Source organism: Oryza glaberrima, chromosome 10 (genome assembly GCF_000147395.1).
Source record: "Oryza glaberrima chromosome 10, OglaRS2, whole genome shotgun sequence".
In the NCBI taxonomy this organism is placed as follows: domain Eukaryota; kingdom Viridiplantae; phylum Streptophyta; class Magnoliopsida; order Poales; family Poaceae; genus Oryza; species Oryza glaberrima.
Genome location: NC_068335.1, coordinates 14,143,295 through 14,163,185, shown reverse-complemented (window position 1 = coordinate 14,163,185; position 19,891 = coordinate 14,143,295). Strand labels below are relative to the sequence as shown.

Genomic DNA, 19,891 nt, shown 5'->3' with positions numbered 1-19,891 from the left:
TGATTCAAAGGAGTCTAAAAAAAGTCCCAAATACCTACAAAGATTTGTAACCAAATCAAACAACCACATCTCGCCAATTTTTTCATAGTAATTTTAGTATTAGCAAAATATTAAAATACCAATAAATCAAACAACTTATGTTACGCTACATCTAACGCATGCATTAAACTAGCCTAACAGTGTCGATGTGTTCTCTCTGCTACCCCTCTCTTAAAAAAACTAACTCTAGATTTAAATTTGGATATGTGTGTTCAGATTTAAACCTAAAACTAGATCTTTTTTACAGAGGGAGTACTTTAAAGGGGAGCCCTAATTGGTGCCTGTGCGCGTGCCTCCCCCTAGCGATGCACACCCCCTCTAGTCTACTACTTATCCTATATACGTAATATATACGTAATAAAAACTTTGTATACACGTATATAAAATTTATACATATATATACACATACACTTTTAACGTATAAAAAATACGTACATATATAAAAAGCTATGACGTGTCCCCACCCTTGGCCTCTCCTGCACACCACGTGGCATCGGCCACACACGATGCACACCTCTATCATCACACGTCTGAGTGTATATTAGCAATCTCGCTTTAAAATACGAGTCGTCCTCCACTCTATCCTGTGCTTCTTTTCTGAAACCAATCCTATAAAAAAAATATTAGTAGAAAATAAAAACCAAATATGGCAAAGCGGTTTCGTTTTCCATCCTTAATATATACTCCCTCTGTCCCAAAATATAAGCATTTTTAGCTATGAATTTGAACAACTATATATCCATATTCATAGCAAAAGTTGTTACATTTTGAGACGGAGGTAGTATTATATAGTATGGGTAATTTTCTAGCCTATTGTAAATCGGTACTAGTATACTCCTCTTAACGAATAGGAGACCCCACGTGGCACGTCGAGCTGACTAACCTACATTGCTTGCTTCTGCTCCTCACTGCGACACTGCCCCCGTCATCACCTCGCCAGTCGCCACCCCCGCTTCTCCCCACAAATCGCCTCTCCTCGCCAAAATCTCCAATCTCGCCGCCTCTCGCTCCGCCGGCGACGGATCGGAGGAGGAGGCGCCGCTCTCCGCCGCCCGCCCGCCCGCCCGCGCCCCCCAAGGTGAGTGAGGAGAGCAGTGTCCGTTTCGTCCCGTTTTGGGTTGGGGGTAGTGAGTCAGGGGCAAAAGAGTAAACTCGCGCCGCCGAGTTCGCGCGGGAAACCTGGAGCAGCAGAGCCTGCGCACCCACGGTTTCCCTTCCCCTTCCCCTCCCTCGCGCGCGCCTCTCTCTCTCCCTCCCCCCGTATACCGCAAGCCGAGGGGCGTGGTGGGGCTAGGTTTCCCCTCCCCGCCTGCTCGGAAGGTGTGGCTATAAAGTTTGGGGGAGATGGATTTAGGGATTTCGATGTATGTATGCGTGTTTGGGGTGTTTCTCCGTCTTGGGGCCTAGTTTCTGGGGATCGAGGCAACGTTTTGCTGGATGCATTGGCCCTATGGCGTCTGGGTTGAATGGAAGGCCGGATGGCTTTCTTCGCTCCTCAGCCTGGCTCACTCGATGCAAGGTGGGTGCAAGCGTGTTGCATCAGTGGGTGCACGCGCGTGGCAGGGGTCTGCCGTCCGCTCACCTCCTCCCTCTCATTTTCATCTTCCCATTCTCAACTGCTCTCCTCTTCCCTCTCTCCCTTGCTGCCGCCGCCTCCACCAAATCCCCTACGGTCACCACCACTCGTTCGGCGTCTTCTCCGATGGTGGACTGGCGGCCGACCTCGAGCTCCCTCGGCCGACCCCGGTGGAGAAGCTGCAGCCGCTATTACATCCCTTGCCATCTCCATCGCCGGCTTCCTCGCCATTGCCGGCGCCGCCTCTCTTTTCTGTCGCCACAACCGCCTTCTCCGACCGCCAGGCCACCAGATCCGGCGACCATGGTGGCGTTGAGCAGCTAGGAGCAGCTGGGAGCGCCGGTGAAGCAAGTCAACGATGAGATTGAGGGGATTTTTTTTGTTTTCTCTTTTCTATTTTCAATTGAGAGAAGAGCGGAGGAGCGCGCGTGGCAGATCCGTATGAGAGGCCAGCGACGGAGGAGCGTGGTACTGGCCGGCCGGCGGCAGAGGAGCCGGGAACGGCTGGCAGCGATGAGGCAAGAACTCCTCTCCTCGACGACAACGAGGAGGACAAACGCTTCTATCTTTCTTTTCTTTTTTTTTCCAGCGCTTTGCAGTCAAATGGTGGGGAAATTTTGGTGACTTTTTTTTTTTGAGAACTCAACAAATTTCGCTTTGGTGCAAAGAATGCTGGCTGATTTTTAATACCAATATTATTCTTTGTATGTGAAAAATTGTTTATACCTATTGTCTAGATTTGAAATTTTTGTATGGGATATTATAGAGGTTACCTCACCCAATTAAATGAAGAGGTAACCAGACTCAAATCTATCCAACCAAACAAACAAAATATTTTCCAAACCGCATCTCTCATGCACTCAACCAAACAAAATCTCATCTCAGCCGGGCTAAACCGATGCAAACAACCAAAACAGTTGCATGTGTATCTCTACATCCGGGCTAGACTCAACCAGGATGAAAGAGATGAGCCAGGCTAGGAAAATGCAAGCAACCAAACACACCCAATTGTTGCTGTGGTGTGGTGGATGACTCAGGCTGGGCCGTGGTTGCTCTCATGAGTCATAGCAAATGGGTTGATGGCGTCTATTCTTGATTGTGCTTTTGATGCGTTCTTCGGTAGCAATGTTTGTTCTCTAGCAATAGCCCATGGATCAATATGGATTAAGCAAACCCTTGGGCCTTCCGGTGCTAATTAAGGAGTTTTGTCATGTGTGGTTCACATTATCAATGAGATTTTGGTTTAGGACCTTGTTACAGTGCAATGAGTCTGTGTTCAGGATTTGTGGTTGGTTGGGATGACAAATTGGGGAAAATGTGTTACACCTTAGTAACAGATCTGGTTTAGGATAGCCAGATAAACGGTACATATGCCTATTGAAGTGTAATTTATGGATGTATTCCCTATATTCCCCCCCCCCCCCCCCCTATTTTGACACAAATCCATAGCTTACAAAACAACCACTGTATGAAACTTCTATCAGGATCATGAGCAAGTTTGCAAGGGGTCTTATTACCTGGAAATGATCAACTTGTATTTACTTTGTAAAGGTCGTGTTACTGAAATATGAATTTGTTCTTGAATATGTTTACTCTCTAAAAGCCTAACATGTCATCGAAAATATGGCTACCAAATGCTTGCCATTTCATAATTATCCAGAAATTTCTTATATAAAAGTGTTGCTTTATTCAAAAGCACATCAACACTGATTTTCATTTGTCACCCAGTTTTGGGGATTAGGTAAATGAATCAACTTTAGTTGTGATATTGGGGTCCATGAAAGATTGGGCAAAATTAAATATATTGGACCTTTGCCGAGCAAGGTTCCGATTCTCCCTGAACTGTGGTAGTCTTAGTCATCTTTCTTTGATTTGTGCAACACATGGATTGACTGGTTATGCTGTATTGTAATGTAATGTCATGGACTCGATTTGTCCTAATCTTTTGCTAATTACACTATATGTATTATGCCTTTTTTTTTCTTTTCAGCCATGATTCCCTGTTCACTGAATTCTGAATGTAGATGGTTCACATTGTATCCAACTACCATAAATCATGAGAAATTTAGTTCAATCACACCTTCATGTCATACATAGAAACATCGATGGGCATTAAATTTTGTTTACACATTGCACTTCTAACTAATTTCTCTAGACCACATAAGCTGTGCACTCATTTTGGATTGTTTCTTTGATCTGTGTTCAAATTTCAAATGCTCACAAAATAAAATCTCTACAATATCTCTATCATCATGTAAAAAAAACTAACATATGTAATATGTCTTGAATCCCACAATACTATACAGATGTTCAAACACAAAGCTCTTTCATCAATAGTTGTTAGTTAGTATATTTTGCAGAGAGTGTGTGCTAGACAGCTACGCTTGTTGCAGCTTATGTCATGGCATCAAATCATTAGTTTTTTTATTCATTATAGTTTCTTTGCTTTGAGTTGTTCTACTCCTATATGCTAACAATTGAAAACATGCTCCAAATTGCAAATTATGTCAGTTTCAATTACCATATGATTTGATCAACACACACCTACCACCTCAACAACTTTCACCTGCTTTGTATTGACCTGCATGTGTTCTCATCGGAGTTCTTCGTCATCGTAGTCTTGCATTAGTCATCATGACTGACAAGTTCACTCTAACTCCATTTGGTAGTAATTTTTACTTAAAAACAGGGTGTTTAATTGTTAAGCAATGCAAGATCCATTTCTTTGTATAGGTCCAAATTAAATGCATACGACAACCAACTCCACTAGCAAGATCGGTTGCGTCATTGTTTCATAGTGGTGGGGCTGTACAAGCTACTAGTAGATCATGAAGCCTGGTTGTCTTCCTATATAAGGATTGGTTTCAGATCCTTGGGAGACTTGACCTCTGCATGGTCATGGAAGTTATGTGTATAGTGGCAGTACCTTGTGTAGTGTCTCGTGTATCAGATATTGTTTGATATCAGATTCCTATTATCAACTCAGTATGATTGCTTGCACTTAGCTTTCCTGGCCATCCTTTTCCGTAGTATCTTTGTTAGTGAGTTCATGTTTCTATCCTCACTTTCAGACAGAATCTCTGAACATTGGTTTTTCTCTCAGAAGCCAGAAAATTTATTTTGAGTTCGGTTCTCTACATCTTATCATAATTTACAGAGTTTTCCATTCACTTTTGCAGTTTCTAGCTATGGTTGCCACATGTATATCAAATATAGTGTCATGGGAGGAATCCATCGCTGCTCTTGGACCAGCAAAGGTATTCATAACACACCACCTCTGGAAAATATGTTTTAGCTAGTGCTATCTGTGAATTGTTAGGATATAGGCATATAGTAGCATTTTTACATTTCACATTGGAGTTGGGTAGTGGAGTTTCATGATGTTTTAGCATGCATGTTTCTTTTCTTTGGTTGTTCCATTTTATAGTGTTATGTTTGTAATTCTGACAACTCAGGTAAGTTCCAAAAAAGCCTAAAGCTACAAAATACATTGCAGACCTCTGATTTTAATTTAATAATCTTGAATCTGATCGTAAGAATGAAAAAGGGCAGAACATATGCTAAATAAGGCAGCTATCTCTGAGGTTCAGTGTTCTTGCTATTGAAACAGACAGCTCACTAATACTTATGGTAAATTTAGGAATTAGGATATTTTGAGTATCTATCTGGATAATAGAAACAACTTTCTTCTTTCTTCTGGTGAAAAGGCAATTCACAGGACGAAAGCTGCTTCCTGTTTATGTCTAGCAGTGAGCTTAGTTGCCCTTTACATTTGGATGATTTTCCTACTAGCATTTAGCAACCATGATTGCAGATGCTGCTAGTTGTTAATTTCAGCAGGTAAAGCTGAATAGGATTCCAATGCATAAATGGTTGAGGAATGATGCCTCCCTGCCTTGTTTGGAGGACATCATGAGTAGGTGAAGCTTGAAGTGATTCCCTTGCATTTCTTATGTCCATCTTGCTGGTCAGGCCAGCTTTTACTTCAATTCTAGGACTTGCTTGGTCAGTCACTCAGTTGGCATTAATTTCATGATTTTTGCCTCTCAAATGTTACTGGGCATACTATATTACTATCATGTGTATTCTTAATTCTGATATGAGTATAGGTATTCCGCAATGCAAACCAATATAAGCTTCTGAAAATAAAGATGTCAGATCAAAATTTTACTCCCTCCGTTCCAAAATGTAAGAGTTTCTGGGTTGGCAAATGCTAAGATTAGGTCAAAAGAAACCTTTTTAGTCATTTCAGTTGTCAATTTTTGAATTTTGAATTGCTTAGATTCCCTTTCCAAGCATGTGATTGGCAATGCTTTGGAATCATTGAAATGATGGGAATTAGTGCAGGGATCCTTGTATTGTGGTACAAGATTTGAATCCTAGAAATCCTTATATTTTGGAACAGAGGGAGTAGTACAGTTCACTTCTCTCATGTACTGATGGTGTATACTCATGTTAATGCTTTGACCAATTTCCTGAAAGAAGATTCTGCGCCATCTTAGCTCTATCTGTCTACGGAATCTTTAATCATAAGTTAGTAAACCTTTTCCAGAACTTCGTATGATAATCTGTCTACACATGTTCTATTCTAGGCACAAGTTTATAACTTCTTTATAGCAAGCAACTGTGTTATTTCTTTGCAAAATAGATGGCATTAGCCTATGCATAAGTTTATGACTTCTTTATCAACTACAAGCAATAGTGTGCTTATTGCCTGCTCATTTTCAAGGTTATTTCATGCTAGACACGATAAAGTTAGTAAGTCAATGTTCTTCTATTACCAAATGCCAAGACATTACTCATTTACTGCAGAAGTACTGCAGAACTTAACAATGTAATTGTAAGCTCTAACAAAGCAATCGAGTGCACTCATGATAGTCAACATTTTGAGATTTGACTGTCACATTTCGTGTTTAAGTTCCTTTCATATGTTTACTAGTCCCACTAACATAAAAGATAGAAACAATCAATAGACCAGTTTGATTTACTCCAATTTTGTGTGCAGATGATCTGAGAATTTTTATTAATTGTATGCATCCTACGTAAATGTAGGGTTTATTAATCTACATGCCTCCATTAGTTGCCCCCTTGTTTTTCGTCTGATCTTGACCTCCAGCTTCAAGCTCCAATATCTGTTAAGAATGCAAACAGCTAAAACTGATATAAATTGATATGTGTTGGAGATCTTACATAACCCTTAAAGTCCAATCTTCCTACTAGAGCCATATCACTATTACAACAAAAAGAACGGATGCAATGGCTGATCATGATTTTGTTTTATGATTGGTTCATGCAACTATTGTGGTTATACTAATATAGTAGATTCATTGTTAATTTGTATGTGCTCTTGAGCAGTTATTACCGCCGTGCCTGGGGTGATCTTTTTCCTTGCATTGCATTTCCACTTCCATTGTTCAATTTCAATGTTCTCTCATCGGGCGATCAGCCCTATCGCCTAGGCACCAATCAGGACAATCAGGGCGATTAATCGAGGCTGATCGGTTAGTATATAGGAGTGTTCAGCAGGCCATATATGCTATATATTATGTACTAAATACTCTATAGTCTGTAGTATATGGTAAAAAGCAAGCATCATTTGGTCAAAGAAGAAGAAGCATCATTTGGTCAAAGAAGAAGAAGCATCATTTGCTGCCCATCATCTGCCCAAAATGGAACATGGGCTGGGCTGGCAGGCCCAAAATTATATTTTTCTCAGGGAGGCAGCCCATGAACTGATCGTTTTCCACCCTGATAAGACGATTAATCGTGACTAATCGTCGATTAATCGGACGATCAGCTTTCTGATCGGCTGATCGACTTACCTGTGCCTGATCGGAGGTAAGGGAGCGATCAGGATGATTGATCACGATTAATCGGATGATCAGATAACATTGTTCAATTTTTGATATCATGGAAATAACTAAAAATAGCAGATAATCTGTATTGATCGAAAGCAAGGATCCATGATATACATGAATCTTACCATTGCAATGTGAGCAACAATATGCAATTGCATTTGATACACTAACCTGATTGACAGCGTGCTGATCTTCTATGGTACAACCTTAGATCGGTACTTGTATATCAACATTTTGATAACATGTGATGAGCTTGTTGAGGCAAAGGTAAAAGAGAAGGAGCAGGGCTGTACCTTTCTCCCCAGTACTTAGCCTGAGGTTGATGCCATATATATAGACATTGTAGAGCATTGCAACAGTAGCCAGGAATTCTCTGTACTGTCAAACTTGGCTGGCACTTGCACATGTTATTAGTTGTTTTAGTGCATTTGGTTATTTGCATTGGATACAAGACATTTTCCTAATAGGTTGTCCTGCAGTCCAACCTAATACATAGCCTTTTTTGACTGTTTCCTCCTTTCTGCCAGCAGAAGAGGCCTCCAGATCTCTGTCATAGTTTGTTTATCTTGGACGCCAACCAATAGTGTCTACTGGTCCATACATGTTTATCCAAATTGATCTTGGATATGCTTATATAATCCTAGAGTTACTGCCTAGATGATGACACCAGATCACTATTATTTTTTCTTCAAGAGATGCTACTATTTCTTTGCTTGTCACAGTCAACTTCATTATGCATATTTATCATGATAAATGTTTTTTTCACTTTGGTACTTGAATTTGTTGCAATCTCTCTGCAAGGTTTTACATTGTCGCATTCTGTTATTGCAGGGCAATGCATTGCCATTGGTGGGTGGAATCAAGGTTGGCTATTGTAGCGAAAGGCAAACTAGAGGCCCTCTTGTTGCAAAGATGTGGTGGATCCTTGACTACACTGCGAGCCTCCCAGGCCTCACCACCATGAATTGCCCATCTATGTCCTCCCAACCCAAGCCCCAGCTCGGTAAGCCCTCGTAAGAGGGGTTCCTTGTTCTGCACGTGCCCATCGACCACTCCTGCAAACCGTTCTCCTGCCAAACGCGGTTGAACTCATCGGTGTTTTTTTCCTTCATGGGATAGCACTGGTGATACCTAACCTAACTATATATATTTAGCATATAGTTTCTCACCTCATAGGACCATCCTATTTTCGCCTCCATTAACCGGCTTGGTTTTGCTGTGCCTTTTGTTTTGGATGGTGCATTGCATTGTGATTGCAAGGTTGCAGTATTTGCCGAATGAACTGTACTTGAAGTGCTAATTGATTTGCTGATCTGATCCCCATGTGACACCTCGTGCCTGCCAATTTTTGATATTGCCCTTGAGATGGGGGCACTATAGCCTCTTTCGGTGGCCATAGTGCTGTTTATAAACTGGAATTGCTGGATAAAGTGGCCTTATTATTCATCCCTTCCTAACATCATTTGGCACCATTGTGTTGTTCCATCCATTCCAGGCATTATTTTGCCTATATTTTAGAGTAATATTTGACTCAGGGTTGCACAATGGAGACATGGGGTAGTTACAGTCTCTATTATTTTCATATTCCACAGGGTTGCCCCATGGAGTTGTTACAGCCTTACAGGCTAAGTACCACTGTACTACACAATGCATCTTGTTTCCCACTAGTTGGGTTTCTCACTTTTGCCATGGATCTCATCTCAATCTCGGCCTCCTGCCTGCGTCTGTTCTGCTTGTCTTTGCTGCAAAGGTCCATCCATACTGTCACCTGCACTGCTCTAGTAGTAATAAGATCTGATTCACTTGCTCTGCCACTGGCGAAAAGGACGGCACTGGAGTTTTTGTAACCTGACACCTGACAGGATATGTGGACTCCTACGTGTTTCTTGTATGCCGTTTCACCGGCAGATTGCTCTGTTGCTTTGCATGATATACTACCTTGTGAGTTGTGACTGGTGCCTTGTCGGTTGTCACGGTGAGTTTGGCATGGTTGCTCCATCAGATGATGTCCTTAGCTGGAGAAGCACTTAAATCCGTTAGAAGTATAGTGATGATGTTGGTTTAGATCCTACTGCCCTTGCGTGTGGATCAATTTTAGCAGTAGAAAACGTAGTAAGGTTTACTGGGGGTGAAAACGGTTGTAATCGATAGCATCTCTAGAAACAAAGCTTGATCTATCTGTAATTGATCATATCTATTATTTAAACTGTTCGGTATCCATATTAATTTCCGTGATCAATTTTATCCTGTTTACATATGAAACTATATATCTATCGATAAAAATTTCACAAATACAATATAATCATAACATAATTGTATTATTATATTATAATAAATTACATGTAAACTACATACTCTCTCCATCTAAAAAACCAACCTAGATTGTCCAGATAGGAGTGTCTAGATTACTTGTCATAGAATATGTCATATCATATCTTAGGTTGAGTTTTTTTTTTAACAAAAGAAGTAACGTGTATAACTGTTTCTTTTTTAAAAAAAAAAACATTAGCAAGGGGTAGCATGTTGCTCGCATGAAGTGGTCCCTCAACTGCGTGCACTCTATGATTTTTTTCCTTCCCCATCTTACCCGAATCTTAGAGTAAATCTAATGTCTCAAAATTTGACAATTTTTGAGACATTAGATTTACTGTACATGTATACAGTTATGCACCGTGAATGGCCTAAGTGAACATCCACGGTTCCACCTATCCCTCTCTTCCCGCATGTAGGAGTACTGAAATGGGTCACCAAATGATGATACCCCATCTGTCCACGTCTATTAGGAATGGGCCGTTCTAGGCTACATAGTACACACCTAGCACAAAGCTAAACTAAGCTAATGATGGTACACAGTAGACGTTTGCAGGCAATCCGGCCCATTACCGCCGTCCCAAAATACTTATTTTTGAGTTTTTATTACTAATCTTTGACCAATCATCTTGTTTAAAAGATTATATAATTATTATTTATTTTATTTGTGACTTACTTTATTATCAATAATATTTTAAGTATGACTTTCTTTATATTTACACTAATTTTTTAAATAAAACGAATGATTGAAAATTAAAAGCAAAAAGTCAAAACGACATCTAATTTGCAGAGTCAAAACGACATCGTACGGAGGGAGTTACAAAATACGCTTTAAAACTTACAAAGCGTATCTTATGGCACCTCGAGGGCCCAAGGCTCAGGCGGCTCCGCGGCTATGCGCCAGCGCCACCTATGACCTATACCCGCCGATGCCACGTCATGCCTCACCGAAGCAACAAAGCCTCGCCTTTTGTCTCCTGGCTAGCCCCACACACGGCCACACCACGCGCCCCGCCTCGAAGCAACGCATTTGATTTCCGCCTCGTCTCGTCTCGTCTCGTCACGCGCCCCTGCGCCGCCGCGGAAGCCTCGGAGCAGCAGCCATGGCGACGGCGGCGACCCTCCCCTCCTCCTCCTCCTCCGCCGCCGCCGCGGTCCAGACCATATCCCGCGCCCTCTCCTTCCCCCGCCGCGGCGGCGGGGGCTTCCTCCACCTCCGCCGCCACCCCCTCGCGGCTGCGGCTGCCGCCACCCGGGGCCGGGGCCCGCTCCTCCGCCTCGGCCCGCGCCGCCCGTTCTCCGCCTCCGCCTCCGCCGGGGATAACGGGGCCGCTGCGGGCGGCGATGGGGGTGGGTGCGACTACGACTACGACCTCTTCACCATCGGCGCCGGGAGCGGCGGGATGCGGGCGTCGCGCGTCGCCGCCTCCCTCTACGGCGCCCGCGCCGCCGTCTGCGAGATGCCCTTCGCCACCGTCGCGTCCGACAGCCTCGGCGGCGTCGGCGGAACGTGAGTGAACTTCGCCACCCTTCTTCCTAGTTCAAGTCGCACACATTGTTCAGTGGTAATGTTTGTTTGGAATTCGGATGATGTGCATGGTTTGCTTCTGATTGTTTGTTTAGGATTATGATTTAGTAGTGAGGAGAGGATTGAACAATTTCACGCACGATCCAGTGCTCTGTTATGATCAACGACCACTAGGAGTCTACTCTATGACTATAAGAACAGATTCTTATTCACCATTCCTGGAGCTCATGCTTAATTTCAGAGGCTTTTGTGGTATTCACTATAATGTTGTTCAATATATGTGTAGAGATGATGATATGAGATTTACTATTAGGGTTACATACTTACATGAATGGCTCTCCATATACGCAAGTAACAAAAAAGTTAGAGAGCTCTGTCACGATGGCTGGTTGTTATCAACCAGTTAGCCTTACGCGTTTCCAGCTTCCTTCTATATCTGTAATTTGCTTATAGCGTCTGCAGAATGAAATGCTTAGTATCTATAATGTGCGGATAGCATCTTTCTTCCATTTCATATCCAATTGCAAAAATGTGCAAGTAAGATGTTCAGTTTTTCCATACTTCAGATGTGTGCTTCGTGGCTGTGTCCCAAAGAAACTGCTGGTGTATGCATCCAAATACTCTCATGAGTTTGAAGAGAGTCATGGCTTTGGGTGGAGGTATGGCACTGAGCCAAAGCATGACTGGAGCACTCTGATGACCAACAAGAATTTAGAGTTGCAGCGCTTGGTGGGGGTTCAGACAAACATGCTAAAGAATTCTGGGGTCACTATAATTGAAGGCCGTGGAAAGGTTGGGACAAATTTGTAAATTGGGTTAAGTTTGCATATACAGTTTTGTTGAAAGGATCAATGCAGCAATGACAGTGTTGATATACTACCTGTTCATATTATGCAGGTTGTTGATCCACATACTGTCAGTGTTGATGGAAAGCTTTATACTGCAAAAAACATACTCATTGCAGTTGGTGGTCGGCCATCCATGCCAGACATTCCAGGGATAGAGCATGTTATTGATTCAGATGCAGCATTGGACCTGCCTTCAAGACCTGAGAAGATTGCGATAGTAGGAGGAGGGTATATTGCTTTGGAGTTTGCTGGCATTTTCAATGGCTTAAAAAGTGGTGTTCATGTTTTCATCCGACAGAAGAAAGTACTGAGAGGCTTTGATGAGGATGTGAGCAAGTATCCATTAGAACAATAATTTCGTTTTTGAACTGAAGTGTGTCAATGCGTCATGCCTTGAGTTATTTTCTCATTCCATGTGGATTTGTAGGTCAGGTATTTTGTTGCCGATCAGATGTCTTTGAGGGGTATCACATTTCATACCGAAGAGACTCCTCAAGCAGTAATGAAATCAGACGATGGCTTGCTGACTCTGACGACAAACAAAGGAAGCATAAATGGGTTCTCACATGTAGTGTTTGCAACAGGACGAAAACCAAATACAAAGGTTAATATTATGCCAGTCATTTCCACTTTTCTCAACCAAGTTTGTTTTGGGGGCATACATTTATTTTCTGGATACACATCTTGATGCAATCCATACCTTTGTAGAATTTGGGTCTAGAAGAGGTTGGGGTCAAAATGGACAAGCATGGTGCTATTGTGGTATGTGTATTTAAACCAGGTTCTGTGTATTCTACATAGATTCTATACATTATGATTCTATACATTATACATAATCTAACATTTTCTCAATTGTTGGATGATCATTAAGTGATAACTGAAATTCTTGTTCTATATATGTTATCCTAGGTTGATGAGTTCTCTCGAACCTCAGTTGATTCTATATGGGCTGTGGGTGATGTTACTAACAGGGTGAACTTGACACCGGTTGCATTAATGGAAGGTGGGGCATTAGCAAGGACTATTTTTGGCAATGAACCTACAAAACCAGATTACAGGTATGCATGTATATGTATTTTTAGTGTGTATATACATATATATATAACATCCATATAAATTTGTATTGATCTTGAACCTTGCGATTTTGATGCTTCATGTTCCCTTATTTGTGTATACAAACTGATTGTTCTTGGTGAGCATTAACAAGAATTCAAGAAATGCTAAATTGTGTACCTTGTAAACAGTTGTCATTTTGTGCACATTATGCATTAATTATCTCTTGTGGCAGTAGTGCATAAGTTCAAACACATCCGCTGCCCCATCCCTTTCTTTCTTCACAATTCAAAATGACTAACAAATCTGAATTTTTTTTGTCAAGTTCTCTATTTAACATTATAATTCAATAGTAGAATCATGTACACTGTAATTTGGCATAACTGTTGTATTAAACTCTTTGATATGCATTTTTACAGTGCTGTGCCATCTGCGGTGTTTTCCCAACCTCCAATTGGACAAGTTGGACTCACTGAAGAGAAGGTATTGTAAACTTACAAACTTGTTAACTTGCAAAAACACACGAGAAATTTAAGTAAACTATACACTTCTGTAGGCAATCGAAAAGTATGGAGATGTTGATGTCTACACATCAAACTTCAGACCTCTCAGGGCCACTCTTTCTGGTCTACCTGATCGTGTATACATGAAGGTTATTGTGTGTGCTAATACTAACAAAGTTCTAGGAGTGCACGTGTGTGGTGAAGATGCACCCGAGATTATTCAGGTTTGTGAGTTCTTTATTTAATATTTAGCCATCATTTTGTTCATGTTTGCCTAGTATATTTGTGGTGTACATTACTATGACAGGGTATTGCAATTGCTGTAAAGGCTGGGTTGATGAAGCAAAACTTTGATGCCACCATAGGTGTCCACCCAACCACTGCAGAAGAACTTGTCACAATGAGAAGCCCGACTAGGAAGGTCCGGAGAGATGCTGTGGATGAGGTTTGATGAACCCATAATTTACAGTTACATATTCCTTGATATAAATATTACATAGTGTACAGAAATACTGAAAGTATAGGCTCATCTGTAGAACTGCCTGGTTCATAAAGTTTGTTTCCTTATGTTTATTCTTGCCTTTTCAACTTCAGGCCAAAATGAAAGATGAGGCCACAAGTCAGAAGTAGATACACCTGCTCTGCATAAATGAGGTAATCATTTGGAGTAAGGGTTTTTTCTCTTTGAAATTTGGATGATAAATTTTGTGAAACAATCGCTAAATTGACGAAGATTTTTTTCTGTTTATTGCACCATCTGCTTCATTAACATCTTTGGCAGTTGTGCAACTAGAATTATTATTTTCGGTTGGTCATTGTATGAGCACCTAAACAAGTCATGAATTGGATTATACATCCTGGAGACAAATGGCAAAACTGTCCAGACATATCTTTTGATATTTGCGATTTTCTTTTGAGATGTTTGTGGTCCACAATCATCATCTTCTGAAACATTACAAAGGACCACTAAAATAAATCTTTCTAAATTTCCACCAAAATTATCTGAGAATTTAGTTTGAGTTCTATTGCCATGAGCTACCTAACTATGATGTAGTTTGTGTTGCAGTCTGACTAGTCGATTTCTAACCGCGGAAACAACAGACAGATATCGGTATTTCGAGCAGTACCAGAGAAATCCAACCCACGGTTGCAGCCAGTGAAGAACGGAGATGAGTTACAGCAAATGGCTAGCTATCTCGTATATTGCATGGTTTATAAGTTCATTATAGAAACCAGCTCAAGTTCCTTTTATTTTTTTGGCCTAACATGTTACTGAAAGAAATGCTTCAGGTCCCGGTCAAAAAAAAAGAAAGAAATGCTTCAGGATGTTGATAGTATTGCCGCATGAAATTTTTTGATTAAACAACAAATTTCTTGAGTACCTTCTCCTGAACTATTGACTGGTTTATGTACATGTGATCCGTGGATCAAGCATCCATCTATTTTGCTTCCAGTTCCAGATATCCAGAGGTATATTATATAATATATCACTGTGCCGTTCTGAATGTAAATCGTGACTGCAAGTTGTAACCCATTCATTCGTGGTGTGGTCCTACACACTAAGCTTTTTGTTCCTGCTTTTGATGCTACTTTACTGCTTTGTGATCTCCTGGTCGCAACAGCTTGCATTCAAGGATGTATTAGTAAGGGTATGTTTGCTGCAGCTTCTTTCAAAATCAGAAACTCATTCAAACAATCTAGTTTTTGGTTTAGATTTTAAGAAGTCATAGTTGTAGAATCTAGAAAATAAACGCTAAGAAAACCTAGTTTTTTTTATTGTTAGAAGCTTAGCTACAAACAAGCTTAAATAGGCCTAAAACAAGGTGCGGTTTGAAGTTGGACTTATTCTGGTGACCTGGTCAGCAAAAGGTGCTTAAAAGGTGCCTTTTGTTAAGCTGATTAAAAAGTGACGCTGTTGTTAGTGCATTGATATTTCTCCATGATTTTCTTTGTGACCTGAACACGACACCTTGCTGCTCGATGCTTCCAACGGCAGATACGTACGCACACTCGTTGGGATGGGATCGTCGCCTCGGTGTTTCCGTTTCATTCTGGGTCGATCTGGCGTCAACATGTGGCGTGGCGACAACAACAACAAAGTCGTCAAAACCTAGGAGCATAATAACGAGGAAATCGCTCACGGCTCCTCCAACAGCCGAACCGGTTCTAGCGAAAATTCCTATGTTTCAAATTCACTTTAATCCATTGGACTACAGCTAATTAGGAAAAAGATTAATGAGTGAGCTTTTATATTTATGCCCTTACTATCCCTGAACTATCATGGTCGATCGAATTATACCCTTAAATCACAAAACTAGACATTCTTCACCTATAACTATGCAAACTGGACAAATAACCCCCCGGCTCAATCCATGGTGGTTTTGATCCTACGTGGCGCGCGAGAGGATCAAAACCACCGCGAATTGAACCGGGGGTTATTTGTCCGATTTATATAGTTGGGAGATGAAAAATGTCTGGTTTGTGGTTTAGGGGTGTAATTCAATCGACCACTATAGTTCAGGAGGCCATTCATATTTTTTCCTTTAATTTAAAAGCACACGAAAAAAACTACGAAAAAATAAATCTCTAAATTAACTCTAAAATCACTTTTAAAATTTTAAATTTTGTCTACGGCTCATAAGCCAAAAGAAAGACGGTGCATAGCTAAAATCTCTTGTATTGAAGGGCTAGAGGAAGTTTGAATTTTAGTTCGGAGAAAAATCGTTCTTTGGAATTTTAGTTTAAGAAAAATTGAGGGGAAATTGAGAAATGACTCCCCTGCCCCTTCTTCTCTCTCCTCCCATCACTCATCACTCGCCTCCGCTCCACTCTCCATCCCTCTCTCTTCTCTCTCTCTCTCCGCCGGCGGAGGCAGAGGCACCGCCGGCATTCTCCCCCGCAAGCCCCGCCTCGCCTCCTCCCCCTCCCCGCCGCGCGCCGCCGGCGAGCTGCCCCTGAGGCACACGGCGTGTGCGGCCTCCTCCTCCTCCCCTTCTCCCCCACCCCTGCGCGGCCTCCTCGCGCGCACGGCCGGCGCAGCAAGGTCCGGAGACGCGACGCGGCCGGCCTCATTCCACTCGCCTCCATCCCCGGCTCGAATCGAACCCCCAAGGTACTCGTTCTTCTCCCGTAGCACTCTCTCCCTCCCTCCCTCCCCGCCGCTTCATGAGCCGTCGTGGCGTGGATTTGGAAATCCATCCCGACCTGGATTGACTACTTTGCCTCCAATTAACCCATTCAGTTTCTTCCGTATTTCTTAGTATAATAGTAATTTTTTTTTTGAAAAAATGCTGAACCCCCACGCCCCACGTTAGGTCGGTTTATTTTAACAAATTTGGTGGTTTACACTTCAACGCTTGTGCTAATTTCTTGGCTTGCTAATTAATTTTCACTAATTATTACTGCGTTCTTCATATGCTAATCATTTGTAGCACTCTAATTTTAGGGGGTACCCGATTTCTTAAGGTGGACGCATGTCTTACTGTGTGCAGCATGCCATTTTTTTTTTTTTGTGTGTGTGTTTTGCAGTTGAACAATGACTGCTCAGACCAAGAAGAGGGGTGGCGGGGAGAGCGGGAACGGCGGCGCTGGCTTGGGCCTTGCTGCCTTCATCGCCAACGGCGAGGATCTGGGCCCTATCGTCCGCCATGCGTTTGAGTCCGGGAAGCCCGAGTCCCTCCTGCAAGGCCTCAGGAGCATCGTGAAAATGAAGGAGGTTGAGATTGAGGAGCTCTGTAGGGTCCACTACGAGGAGTTCATCCTTGCAGTCGATGAGCTCCGCGGCGTGTTGGTTGACGCCGATGAGCTTAAGGGTACGCTGTCCGGCGAAAACCTGCGCCTGCAAGAGGTTGCTAGCTCCCTGCTGTTGAAGCTTGATGATCTTCTTGAGTTGTATTCAGTGAATAAGAATGTTGAGGAAGCCCTAGGGATGTTGATGATCTGTTTGCAAGTCACCAGTCTGTGCCAGATGTGCAACAAGGACATTGCAGAAGCCAGGCTTCATTCTGCTTTGAAAAGTTTGGAGTTGATTGAGAAGGATTTTCTGCAAAATATTCCTCTAAAGCTTCTAAAAAAGGCTGTTCAGAAGCAAATACCAATTGTCAAGCTGTACATTGAGAAGAAAGTTTGCAATGAGTTTAATGAGTGGCTGGTGTATATCAGAAGGACAGCAAAGGAAATTGGTAAGGTTTCGATAAGCCAGGCATCCTTGGCTCGTCAGAAAAATGAGGGAATACGTTCCCAACAGAGGGAAGCAGAGGACTGCAGCCGTATTGGGTTTGACGAGCATGCTTATGCCTTGGATTTGGATCTCATAGGTGAGGAGGAAGTACTGGAATTCGATCTTACACCAGTATACCGAGCAAACTACATTCACACATGCCTTGGTCTTGGGGAAAAATTCCGAGAATACTACTACAATAACAGGCTTATGCAACTTAATTTGGACCTGCAAATTCCCACGACACAACCTTTCATGGAGTCTCATCAGCACTTCCTTGCTCAGATAGCTGGGTTCTTTATTGTTGAGGACCGTGTCCTTCGAACTGCAGATGGGCTTCTTTCTGATAGTCAGGTTGAGACAATGTGGGGGACAGCTATTTCTAAGGTCACATCTATCTTAGAGGAACAGTTCTCTCGCATGGATGCTGCCAACCACCTCCTACTCGTAAAAGACTATGTCACTCTTCTGGGTGCAACCATGAAGAAGTATGGATACCAAACCACATCATTGCTTGAAATTCTTGAGAAGAATAGGGACAAATTCTATCAACTTCTTCTTTCTGATTGCCGGAAAAAGATAGATGGCATCTTCACTAAGGACTCATACGAGCAGATGATCATTAAGAAGGAAAATGAGTACCACATGAATGTTTCAGCATTTCAACTTGAACTCATTGGTGTAGTTCCGGATTTTCCATATGTTGCACCATTTTCCTCTTCAGTTCCAGATGCTTGCCTTATCGTGCGCTCTTTTATTGAGGATTCTGTGAACTACTTGTCATATGATCCTATGATGGACGCCTATGATGTGGTGAAAAGATACCTAGACAAGCTCTTGATTGAGGTACTAAATGATGGCCTTCTGAATTTGATACATGGTGGTTGTTTGGAGATTACACAAATGGTGCAGATTGCAGGAAATATTGCCATTCTTGAGAAGTCCTGTGACATGTTCCTCTTTCATGCTGCCCAACTTTGTGGTGTTCCTAGGCGTCTTCTTGACAAGCCTCATTCCGGTTTGACTGCTAGAGCTGTGCTCAAAGCCTCTCAAAATGCAGCGTACAATGGGTTAATAGCCTTGGCCAATTCCAAGATTGACGAATTTATGTTGCTTTTGACTAGCATCAATTGGACACCAGAGGAAACTCCAGAACATGTGAATGACTACATGAATGAGGTCGTCATCTATCTTCACACGTTAGTGTCAACTGCACAGAATGTTTTTCCAAGGGAAGCCCTGTACAAGGTGGTTTGTGGGGCATTCAGCCACATCTCGGACTCGATAATGACAGTTTTTCTTAGTGATCGGGTGAAAAGGTTCAATGCTAATGCTGTCGCAGGTATTGACACTGACCTGAAAAAGTTAGAGGAATTTGCAGATGATAAATTCCACAGCACTGGGTTGTCAGAGCTGAGAAAAGAAACAACTTTCAGAGATTGCCTGGTCGAAATTAGGCAGCTCACCGATCTTCTGCTCAGCAACCAGCCAGAGAACTTCATGAACCCTGTAATCAGGGAGAAGAATTTTGGATCCTTGGATCATAAGAAGGTGTCTATCATCTGTGACAAGTTTAGAGACGCTCCGGAAAGCTTATTTGGGAGCCTTTCAGGCCGAAGTACAGTGCAAAGTGCTCGAAAGAAGTCCTTGGATGTGTTGAAGAGAAGGCTGAAGGATTTTAGCTGAGCTTAGCCATGTTGCATCAGAAAATAAGTTAGTGCTCCCTTGAAAAGACTGCTGCCAAGTGGTGGTTAGCCTTTTTAAGTTTCTTTTACCCCTTGTAACCTCCGTAGTTCGGCAACTCTATATGGAATTTATGTAGCTGTCATGGTTTGTATAGGTCAATTTTGACTGTTATTATGGGCAGCACTTGCATTCTCTCTTCAAATTATGAACTTCGATGGCACTAGTATACTAAATCACTGAGAGAATCAGGCCTAAGAATTTGATCTCCTGA

The 19,891-nt window shown here is 42.2% G+C and overlaps 3 protein-coding genes across 5 annotated transcripts; all 3 read left to right on the top strand.

Moving 5' to 3' along the window:
- The first annotated feature begins 1,430 nt into the window (after window positions 1-1,430).
- On the top strand, window positions 1,431-9,771 carry LOC127752511 (uncharacterized). The gene is made up of 3 exons (XM_052277914.1): window positions 1,431-1,558; window positions 4,795-4,872; window positions 8,305-9,771. The coding sequence occupies exons 1-3, from the start codon at window positions 1,490-1,492 to the stop codon at window positions 8,488-8,490; spliced, it is 333 nt and encodes a 110-aa protein (XP_052133874.1). The 5' UTR covers window positions 1,431-1,489; the 3' UTR covers window positions 8,491-9,771.
- A 1,002-nt stretch (window positions 9,772-10,773) lies between these two features.
- LOC127785706 (glutathione reductase, chloroplastic-like) lies at window positions 10,774-15,168 on the top strand. Of its 3 annotated transcripts, none has more exons than XR_008019855.1 (11): window positions 10,774-11,293; window positions 11,878-12,103; window positions 12,209-12,487; window positions 12,587-12,763; window positions 12,868-12,921; window positions 13,069-13,217; window positions 13,632-13,695; window positions 13,769-13,939; window positions 14,081-14,160; window positions 14,310-14,369; window positions 14,782-15,168. XR_008019855.1 is itself a non-coding variant. In XM_052313104.1 (11 exons), exons 1-10 carry the CDS (start codon window positions 10,887-10,889, stop codon window positions 14,343-14,345), a joined length of 1,680 nt encoding a protein of 559 aa, XP_052169064.1. In that variant the 5' UTR covers window positions 10,775-10,886; the 3' UTR covers window positions 14,346-14,369; window positions 14,782-15,168. The 3 variants fall into 3 exon arrangements, 2 of the variants coding, with proteins under 2 accessions (XP_052169064.1, XP_052169063.1); XM_052313104.1 differs by having other exon boundaries at window positions 10,775-11,293; window positions 14,044-14,160; XM_052313103.1 differs by having other exon boundaries at window positions 10,776-11,293; window positions 14,023-14,160.
- Window positions 15,169-16,527: 1,359 nt separating this feature from the next.
- LOC127752648 (exocyst complex component SEC15A-like) lies at window positions 16,528-19,878 on the top strand. Its single transcript, XM_052278054.1, has 2 exons — window positions 16,528-16,827; window positions 17,244-19,878. The coding sequence occupies exon 2, from the start codon at window positions 17,251-17,253 to the stop codon at window positions 19,618-19,620; it is 2,370 nt and encodes a 789-aa protein (XP_052134014.1). The 5' UTR covers window positions 16,528-16,827; window positions 17,244-17,250; the 3' UTR covers window positions 19,621-19,878.
- Window positions 19,879-19,891: the final 13 nt, after the last annotated feature.